Source organism: Rattus rattus, chromosome 9, assembly GCF_011064425.1.
Source record: "Rattus rattus isolate New Zealand chromosome 9, Rrattus_CSIRO_v1, whole genome shotgun sequence".
Lineage (NCBI taxonomy): Eukaryota > Metazoa > Chordata > Mammalia > Rodentia > Muridae > Rattus > Rattus rattus.
The window spans coordinates 38,263,317-38,273,927 of record NC_046162.1 but is presented as its reverse complement, the minus strand read 5'-3'; the positions used below and the strand labels follow the sequence as shown (position 1 = coordinate 38,273,927).

Below are 10,611 nucleotides of genomic sequence, written 5' to 3'. Positions count from 1 at the left end.
CTTTCCTTTATTTCTTTATGTGATTTATTTGTTCCTCTTTAAGGGCTTCTACCTATTTACCCATGTTTTCCTGCATTTCTTTCTGTGAGTTATATATATCTTCTTTAAAGGACTCTATTATCTATATGAGATAGAATTTTAGGTCAGCTTCCTGATTTTCAGGTGTGTTAGTGTATTCAGGGCTTGCTGTGATGGGAGAACCAGGTTCTAATGATGCCAAAGCATATTGACTTCGGATGCTTATGGTCTTGTGCTTGCCTCTCATCATCTGGTTATCCCTGGTGTTAGCTGTTCTGGGTGTCTCTGTCTGGTGTCTGCCTCTTGTGTCCTTGGGTTGCTGCTTGTCTCCTGGTAGGCCTGTGGCCCTAGCTGTAGGGCCTTAGTCTGTGGGGTCTGCAGTGGGGTAGACAAACTGCCGATTTGTTACCCTGGTGGCAGCAGATCTCCAGGGAGGTCTTCAGAGGAGCAGACAAGCTGTTGGCCTGGGTGTGGCTGTTCTCTTGGGAGGCCATCAGATTGTGAGGTCTATTGCTCTGTGTGCAGCAGAACTGTTACCCTGCTTGCACAAGACCTCCTGGAGGCCTTGAGACTGCGGTGCCTTCAGAGGAACAGACAAACTGGTGATCTGCCACGGAAGAAGGTGCCAGCTGGAAGGGCATCTTTACCACTTTTAAAGAGTTCTCTTCGATGGTTTCCTGTCCAGGCTTCTACTTTTTCGGGGGTGAGGTGATTGAGGTGTGGGTAGGGGTTGTTACAGAAGCCTTCCATGTCCCTCTTTCTCAACTCTGCAACTGCAATCATTGATAGAGATGCAAAAGTAGCTTCCTTCCTCTTTACAGTGAGCAGGAGCATAGATCATGGGCTTCCCTATAGTTCTGGTGACAACACAGACCATGAACACTGCCCCTAGCTTCAGTAGGTCCAGGAACCAAGACAAGGCCCTCAATGCAACCCAGACCACTGACATCACTATGGTCTCAGGTGACAGCACAGCCCATGGGCACTAACATGGTTTCAGACCATGGACATCCCTATGGCTTTTGGAGGTAATAGGGTCCAAGAATGACCTCATCTCCTGTAGGACCATGTGCCTAGGATTGGCCCTCAACAGCAGCATGGCTAATGTGGGCTTTTGAAACATCAAAACTCACCAGCCATCCCAAATCATCCCTGTCTCCCCTTCTCCTTTCCCCATCCTGCTTCTTTTCACCCCTAACACATGGCTCACTTCCTTCAAAATGACATACCTCCAAATCTTCCCCAAATAGTTCAACAACTAGGATCCCAGTATGAGGCTATTGGAGCCATTCTCTTTCAAAGCATCTGCCCTCTCTGTGTGTGCGTGCAAAAATAGGTTATGGTGCACTTGTAGATGTCAGAGAAAATTTACAGGAGTTACTTTGACAATGTGGGTCTTGGGCATCAACTGAAGTCCCCATACTTGGTGGTCAGAGCCTTTAACTGAGCCAACCTACTAGCTCTTGAAGGGCAGGCTCTTCCTTCTGATATGGTGTCATATTTCTCAACAATAACATTAACTTGGGCTGGGGGAGAGACAGAGGAGAAAATGTTAGATTATTAGTTTTTCTGTAGCAGAAGGGCATTGCCAGTTGTTACTCTCAATATTTCACCATTTTTAATGTTAGTATATCCCAAGACAGAAACTGCATAACTTGAGTGACAGGTTGTTATTACCAGTCTTGGACTCAAAGAACACAAGAGAGAGAAAGGACAAATTGCACTCTGCTTGTTTCTAATGAGGCTCTCAGGGACAATGGCCCTAGTGGCCATGCAAGCTCCTCTGAAGAGCTTCCCTGTGACTCTCTCAGATGTCCTTCTGGTTCTAAGAGCTGAGCCCCTGCTGGAGCTTTCACAAACAGTGACAACACCAACAACAAGTCCCCTCCCAACTCTTCTGGTAACATCGAGGACTGCCATCTGTTCTAAACTCAAGTCAGTAGGATTTTATCAGTAACTAACTGATGTAAGTAACTTCATTTTAGAGGGGAGGTTTTCTAGGGATGCCCCTTATTTTCAAGTGGAGCCATGAAAACAGTCCTGAGATCACTGGCCATTCTTTGTAATCATCCATTATAACCAGCATTGGTCTTGTCAGATTCTGGCCTCTGACTGGGGGTAGATCAGGTTGACCAGGTTTCTGACCACACATTCTCATCATCTTTTCTGGTTTAATTCTGTAAGTGTAGCTCAGTGCATATAGCCAAGAAGTCTTGGCTTAGGGCTGGTAGGGGATCTCTGTAGACAGGAGCGGAGAGCACAACACATTGTCATTTCACCCTGGGAGTGGTTTTGGATGAGGCCAATTTGGTCTGCAGAACAAACAGGTCAGTAAAATGCTATTGGTTCAGAGTATAGAGGATGGAGAGCTCATATTTTCTCTAAAGTGACATAGTAATTAACGTTGCTGAGGGTTTCTGAGTACTGAACATCTATGGCAATCACTGTGTGCGTGGTATATTTTTTTATAGTTTTATTTTGTGTTGTTAATATAGATTACTTATACAAAATGGTGTCTTGATGCCATTTTTACACAGGTAGAAAATGTACTTTGGTCACAAGCAAATCATTTCATCTGTCACTAGCTTTTGCATCCCCTCTGCTCTCCCTGTCACTTGAAGTAGATCCCCTTCTACTTTAATGTTTTTTTAAAAAATATTACGCATAAGTAATACAATTAAATAATTAAAAATAGGCTCTCTATAGCTCTGGGTGTGCTCGACTCTATGTAGACCAGTTTAGCCTCAAATTCACAGAAATCTGCTTGCCTCTGCCTCTAGAGTGTACTGGGAATAAAGGTGTGCATCTCTACACCTGATCTTTTATTAATTAATTAATTTATTTATTTATTTTTGTTTTTATTCTTGTTTTTAATCCAGATTTCTCCATTTGAAAAGAAATGTAGATGGGTTGTAGTGTCTACACACACTTTTAATCTAAGCACTTGGCAGGCAGGGCCAAGTGGATCTTGAATTCAAGGCAAGCCTGGTCTATAGAGTAAATTCCAGGAGAGCTAGAACTATAGAAAGCAACACTGTCTATATACAAACAAACAAACAAACAAGCAAAAAGAAATGTGTTTTTTTCTGAGTCTAGCATATTTCACTTACTACCTTAACATTTTTCTGTCTATTCACCTTCAAATTATCTAATTTGTTCATATATTTAAATAAAGCACTGCTGTGTATACATACACACCATAAATTACTTGTCTATTAATTTATTGATAGGCATTTACAGAAACTGGATTTAGCTTAGGTTGCTCTCAGGCTGGCCCTGAAGCTGATGGCCTTGAACTCTGAGCCTGCACTTCTGCCTTTTGCACACTGGTATTCTAAGCATGGACCACTGCCCCCTCCTACCTAATTCTTCTCCAATTCTAAAGTGTGTAATTCTCTTTTTTTCCCATCTTTTTTTTTTAATGGTTTGCTTGAAATTTTTATTGGATATTTTATTTATTTACATTTCAAATGTTATCCCCTTTCCAGGTTTCCCCTCCAGAAAACCCCTATCACACTCTCCATCCCCCTGCTTCTATAAGGGTGTTCCCCCCCCCAACTCCCGCTTCCCCACCCTGGCATTCCTCTACACTGGGGCATTAAACCTTCTCAGGACCAAAATCCTTTCCTCCCATTGATGAATAACAAGGCCATCCTCTGCTACATATACACCTGGAGCCATGGGTCCCTCCAGGTGTATTCTTTACAGGTGTATTTTGGTGGTTTAGTCCCTGGGAGCTCTAGAGGGTCTGGTTGATTGATATTGTTGTTTTTCCTATGGGTTGCAAACCCCTTCATCTCCTTCAGTCCTCTTTCTAACTCATCCACTTCGAATCCCATGCTTAGTCCAATGGTTGGCTGAGAGAGTCTGCTTCTGTATTTGTCAGGCTCTGGCAGAGCCTCTCAGCAGACAGCTATATCAGGCTCCTGTCAGCATGCACTTCTTGACATCCACAATAGTGTCTGGGTTGGGTGTCTGTATATGGGATGGATCCCCAGGTGGGGGAAGTCTCTGGATTTCCTTTCCTTCAGTCTCTGCTCTACACTTTGTCTCCATATTTCTTCCCTTTAGTATTTTGTTTACCCTTCTAAGGACAGAAGCATCCACACTTTGGTCTTCTTTCTTCTTGAGCTTCATGTAGTCTGTGTATTTTGAGTATTCAGAGCTTTTGGGCTAATATCCACTTCTCAGTGAATGCATACCATGTGTGTACTTTTGTAACTGGGTTACCTCACTTAGGGTGATATTTTCTAGTTTGATCAATTTGCCTAAGAATTTCATGAAGTCATTATTCTTAATAGCTACATAGTATTCCAATGTGTAAATGTACCACATTTTCTGTATCCATTCCTCTGTTGAAGGACATCTGGGTTCTTTCCAGCTTCTGGCTATTATAAATAAGGCTTCTATGAACATAGTGGAGCATGTGTCCTTGTTATATTGTTGGAGTATCTTAAACCACTCTTTTTATAGAACATTAGATGGTCAGTCATTGAAGTCACCTCCCAATGAGGTTTTGAGGCACAATCAGGAGAATTCTTGATCACCCTAGATAACACAGGAGACCCTGTCTCAAAGAACAAAAAGCCCACAAAAGGCTGACCAGTAACCCACCAACAGGAACTGTCATAGCCTGTCCTATGTCTTCCTGAGATGCTGCACAGAACTCATGAACAAGCTGTGTCACTGAGCTAACAAAGAAGTGAAGCAAGTGCAAGGGGCACAGCACTCATGCTTGCACTACCTGCTCTGACCTATTATCATCTTTGCCTGCTTATAGTTTAATGAGAGGCACCAACCAGTCGAGCGTCTCTGAATTCCTCCTCCTGGGACTCTCCAGGCAGCCCCAGCAGCAGCAACTCCTCTTCCTGCTCTTCCTCATCATGTACCTGGCCACTGTCCTGGGAAACCTGCTCATCATCCTGGCCATCAGCACAGACTCTCGCCTGCACACACCCATGTACTTCTTCCTCAGCAACCTGTCCTTTGTGGATGTCTGCTTCTCCTCCACCACTGTCCCCAAGGTACTGGCCAACCACATACTCAGGGTTCAGACTATTTCCTTTTCTGGGTGTCTTACACAGATGTATTTCCTTTTCATGTTTGTGGACCTGGATAATTTTCTGCTGGCTGTGATGGCCTATGACAGGTATGTGGCCATATGCCACCCTTTAAACTACACAACCAAGATGACCCATAAATTCTGTGTCTTGATGGTGGCTGGATCCTGGGTCACTGCCAACCTCAATATCCTTTTACCCACTCTTCTCATAGCTCAACTTTCCTTCTGTGGGGACAACATCATCCCCCACTTCTTCTGTGATGTGACTCCACTCCTGAAACTCTCCTGCTCAGACACACATCTTAATGAGCTGTTGATTCTTACAGAGGGAGCTGTGATCATGGTCACCCCATTTGTCTGCATCCTGATCTCCTACATCCACATCACTTGTGCTGTCCTGAGAGTCTCATCCCCTAGGGGAGGATGGAAAGCCTTCTCCACCTGTGGCTCTCACCTGGCTGTGGTCTGCCTCTTCTATGGCACCATCATCGCTGTGTATTTTAACCCCTCATCTGCTCATTCACCTGAGAAGGACACAGCAGCCACTGTGTTGTACACAGTGGTGACTCCCATGCTGAACCCCTTTATCTATAGCCTGAGGAACAGGGACCTGAAAGCCGCTCTACAGAAATTTGTCCAGGGACACACTTTTTCTGTTCTGTGATAATATTTGGATTGAGCTTGTTCCATACCAGCATTTCAGAGTCCAGCATAATTCAGCAAAAAGACTCTGGCAGGCTCAGGCAGAATACAATTTGGTTCTTGTTTCTTAGGGGACTCTCAGTCACCAGGTGCATGAGTGGATCTACCAAATGATTGAACTGGTCTTATGTTGTTTGTTTTTGGGATTCTAGGGATGGAACTCAGCATATGCCATGGAAGTTCAACCACTGAACTACATTCTGCAGATATTCATACAAACTATGATATTATTTTGTGTGCAGGTCAAATCCTTACTTTTTGTTCATCTATCTGCCCTTCCTGCTGCATGCACAGATGTTTGGTATATGTTTGTGAGTGTGTGAATAGACAACAGAGGTCAATCTTGCATGTCATATCTCTCGAGCTATACACCCTCTTTTTGCAACAGTGCTTCTCTGATCGTAGGCTCATTAATCAGGCTAGTGCACCCCTGGATCATCTAGTTTCCATTCCTCAGGCTGAGAGTACAAAGACCCTCAACTGAGTCCTGCCTTTTACATTGATTCTGAGAATTAAAGCAGTCTTTTAAGTTTGGAAGAGAACTGCCTTCCATAATGAACCATCTCCTGTTTAAACAAGACTAATTTTTGAGGTAAGCACAGTGCCACCCAGAGGACAAGTGGATGTCTGTAAGTTAAGTCCAACCTGGTCTATATAGAGGGTCCCAGGCCAGCAAAGGCTACACAGTGAGACTTTGTCTCAAATACAATTAAAATTTTTCTATTTTTGTTATTTCAGTGTGTGTGTGTGTGTGTGTGTGTGTGTGTGTGTGTGTGTGTGTGTGTGTGTGTAGTGTTTGTGTGGGCATGTATGTCATCACATATGAGGTGTAGGTCAGAAGGCAACTTGCAGGAGTCAATTACCTCCTCTCTCCTGTATGGGTCCCAGTAAACCAACTCATATGGTCAGTCCTTGTGGCAAAGTACCTTTATCCCCTGAGACACCTTGCCTGTCCCTGAGAGATGCTCCTGTTAGGAGGTCTCTTTGGGAGATAGGTGTTACATGTGCATTTGCATATTGAGATCACCCAAGGATCTAATCCAGTGTACAATCTTCACACTGAACACATTGATCAGGGGCCCTGAAGGGAAGGGCAACATGGAGATTGAGGAAACCTCTGAGGTGTTTCAAATGACCAGTGAGCATGGAGAGGATTTGCCTTAGCCTCCTTTGTGTGTCCTCCATTATAGCCTTCATAGAGGTGAGAACTCGCTTCAGTAAAAACATTTCAGAAGCCCCAGAGAGGACATGGCTTCAAGTCCCCAGAGATGAGGAGCACTGAAGCTGGGAGTGACTGAAAGAGGCTTTCTTTTGTTGTTAAAGAAAATGAAGACACATATAACCAGGAAAGGAGAAACATTTCTAAAGTCCCTTCTCCAAGCCACCTGACTCTTGTGTCCTTCGTCCAACTCTTCCTCCTTTAGCACACTGTTACTTATGTCTGTTTTGCCATATGTCATTTAAGATTTTATGATGCGCTTAAAACTTGTCCAAACCACATTTCTTTGAGGAAGATGATGTTTGTGTGAGATGTGTTGATGTATATAATATATTCCATGTTGGAACATTTGAAGGAGAGGCAAAAGAAAACAGCATCACTTAAGTTTGCAACTGCTCCCATATTTGAACTCTCTTTCAGTGTCCTAATATAATTCTGCATGTGGAATATCTTTTATGTCTACTTACATTTTCATCTAACACTTTTTATTATTTATGTTTAATAAACTGTTTGGGGAATTTATTTATTTTATTCGTGCAAGTGTTATGCTTGGATGTGCCTTGTGCCCACGAAGGCCTCAAGCTAGAGTTACAGGCAATTGTGAGCTACCCTGTGGGTTCTGGGAATTAAACTCAGGTCCTCTGCAGCAAATACTCCTACCACTGAGCCCTCCAGCTCACATCTACCATTTTAATTATAATGAGATCTGATACCAGGAAGAACAGCTAAGCCTGGTTGACTGACTGAAATCCTGGCATTGCCCAACCTCTAGGCTGTGCTGTGTCCTTTATACTATGGTTGTTTTATCCAGAACCTGAATGAACCAGCCACTAGGTGTGCTAGGTACTCATGACTTACATTCCATCCCACCTTTATAATTATCTTCTGATAATATTGCTTTCTCTCTCCACCTCCTTCTGACTTGGATTTTGTCATGGATTCAGGCTGCCCTTAAACTAATAAATAGTTCTCTTCCCTTAGCAAACTGTTTGCTGGGATTGTAAGTGTGTGCCATATCATGAGCCCTTGGTGTTTGTCTTAAAACAATGTGTTGTGGTCCATAAATGAAATTCTAGAACTCATAAGGTAAATATAGAAGCACCAAGAGTTTATGCCAGCCAAGCAACATTGAAAGCTTGAAGACACTTCTGCTTTATGAGGTCTTGTTTCAAAAGACTTGCAAAATGTAATCAATGCAATCCAGGTCTCTACTTTCTCAGATGCACTGCTGTTGTTAGTTGTGTAATAAACTGACATACAGTCCTCTATCATTCACTCCCCTGTAAAATAATGTTTGCACATCTGTTGTGCCTTCTGGACAATCACTCCCTTCCTGAGGGACCATGCACCTTGTTGATTTTGGTCGCATGAGTTATAAAGGGAAGATATGCTATGGGGGTGAGCCTTTCTGTCTGCTGACTCTCTCCTGTACAGCTTGCTCCATAGCAGACCATGCATGCTGAGTCCCCTGGAGAGCCCAAGAACCATAGGAATGAGACAAAGTAGCTGGAGCCATGTCCTGGTGATTCACAATTGACACACAGGCCAATGAATAGTAGAAGATAGAAATTATTGCTTCATTTGTTTGTTTGTTGCTTTTGTTTGTTTTTAGGTTTGTTTTTGTGGTGTGTGTGTGTGTGTGTGTGTGTGTGTGTGTGTGTGTGTGTGTGTCCCTGACTGTCCTGAACTCAGTCTGTAGACCAGATGGTCTCAAACTTGGAGACATGTGTTTCTTTACCTCCCAAGTATTGGGATTAAAAGCCTGTGTCAACAATGCTCTGCAGAAGAAATTACTTTTAAAGTAACTGTGGCTCCTCTGATTGTTACTATGGAAAATGATAAAATTCATTCTATGTTGTTTTGAGATGTAGTCTATGGATCTCAGACTGTCACAGAAGTTACCATCGTATGTGCGTGCATGCGTGCATGTGTGTCAGAATATATACTCTTGGATGCTGGTTCTGTTTCCCTGGGGAACAGTTGAACCCACCCTCAGATGAGTAAAGAGCATGTACATGGTAAATAGATCTTGAAAATGGAACGAAATGCTGGGTTCTGTTGTTGGTCAGGAACATCATTTGCTGCCTCTGGTCCTATTGTTCCCAGCCCAGGAATTGAACACTTCAGGAACTGTAGGCTTAGAGTTGTTTTTTTTTTTAAATAAAAACTACTTTATGAAGGATTCTTCAATGCTTCAACCTCCCTTCTAGCCCACAGACCAAAAGTAGGAGAGAAAGATGGTTAATAGGATAAGGGGATGTGGACTTGTTTAGAAGTAGTACTTTGGGGTACTTTTGTTGTCAGTATGCCTGTAGTCCAGTAGAAAATATTCAACACAAATAAGTAGTGGCAGTCCAGACCAACTGACAAACACTAAACAGGAATCAGTAGCAGTGGCTTGATCTAGAAATCACCACAAGGCTTCACCAAATTGGCACGAATATATAGAAGCAGCTAGAATATCACAAGAAGTTCTTAGGTGTGTCTCTCTCTACACATTCATGACAGATGAAGATCTGTGCAGACCAGCGAAGTGTTGCAAGGTGAACCAATGCAAGAGTGTCATTCACTGTCTGTTCAGTTCTACTTATACACTTTTCTTTCTGTGTCTGCTTTAGTAATACATCTGCTTCTAAGACAGCTTCCAGAAAAACATCACATGACATAATTTAGTCGCCAAGAAACCAGAAATTTTCACTTCATATCCCCTTTTCTGGTTAAAAGTTTTTTTAATTTGAGATTAACAATCTACACACAGTAGAAACAATTGTAAGAATTGTAAGCTAGAACTGTACATCACATTTTAAGTAAATGGCTTATATACAACACAGTCAAACAAAACAACCTTAAATTCTTATCAGTATACAATAATTCCAAGAAAACAACTGTAACCATCTATTAATACTCATTAATTATCTTTATTTTTTCCTCCCTGATCATAAACAATAACAACTTACCACCCTAGTTGGTAACAACTATAACCTATCAAATGATCAAAACCATCCACCCCAATTTAAGGGACTGGGATGATGGTCTTCTTATAATTGCTTCTTACTGAATTGGAGTGAAGAATTCTATTTGGGACCAATGGAGAGAAAATGGTTCATCTGAAAAAAGCTCTCTGCAGCATTCATTGTCCAGTCTCTGTGTTGTTCAGTCTCTGTGTGATCGATCATTTGGGATAGCTCTTTTGAAGTTGATTTTCATGCATATTTTGGAGAAATTAGTAACTGAGACAGTTTGTGAGAGTGAATCACCTGGGCTATTTACTCTGTGAAGACATTCCTGTCATCTGATCAAACATTTCCCCTGGTCATTTCTAATCTTTATAAGTTTTGTTGGCAACCATATTTTTTAATTCCCTGTAAATACCTAAGCATAACCACATCCCCACCTTAAAACCATAGAGTGGTTTCAAACAACTCTAATGTCAACACATCTCTTATAATACATTGGTTGGATCAGTTCCTTAGTTTTTTCAATAACCTAGTGTGATGACTATTCCTGGTTGTCAATTTGATTACATCTGGAATGAACTACGATCAAGAAATGGAGGGCACATCTGTGATCCAGATCTTGAGGCTGGAAGACAGGTTTCTGACCTAGATCT

General features: G+C 42.3%; 1 protein-coding gene across 1 annotated transcript; it reads left to right on the top strand.

The window, feature by feature from the left end:
• The first annotated feature begins 4,802 nt into the window (after positions 1-4,802).
• Positions 4,803-5,744, top strand: LOC116909385 (olfactory receptor 1361-like). Its single transcript, XM_032912940.1, has one exon. It carries the CDS (start codon positions 4,803-4,805, stop codon positions 5,742-5,744), a length of 942 nt encoding a protein of 313 aa, XP_032768831.1.
• The last annotated feature ends 4,867 nt before the right edge of the window (positions 5,745-10,611 follow it).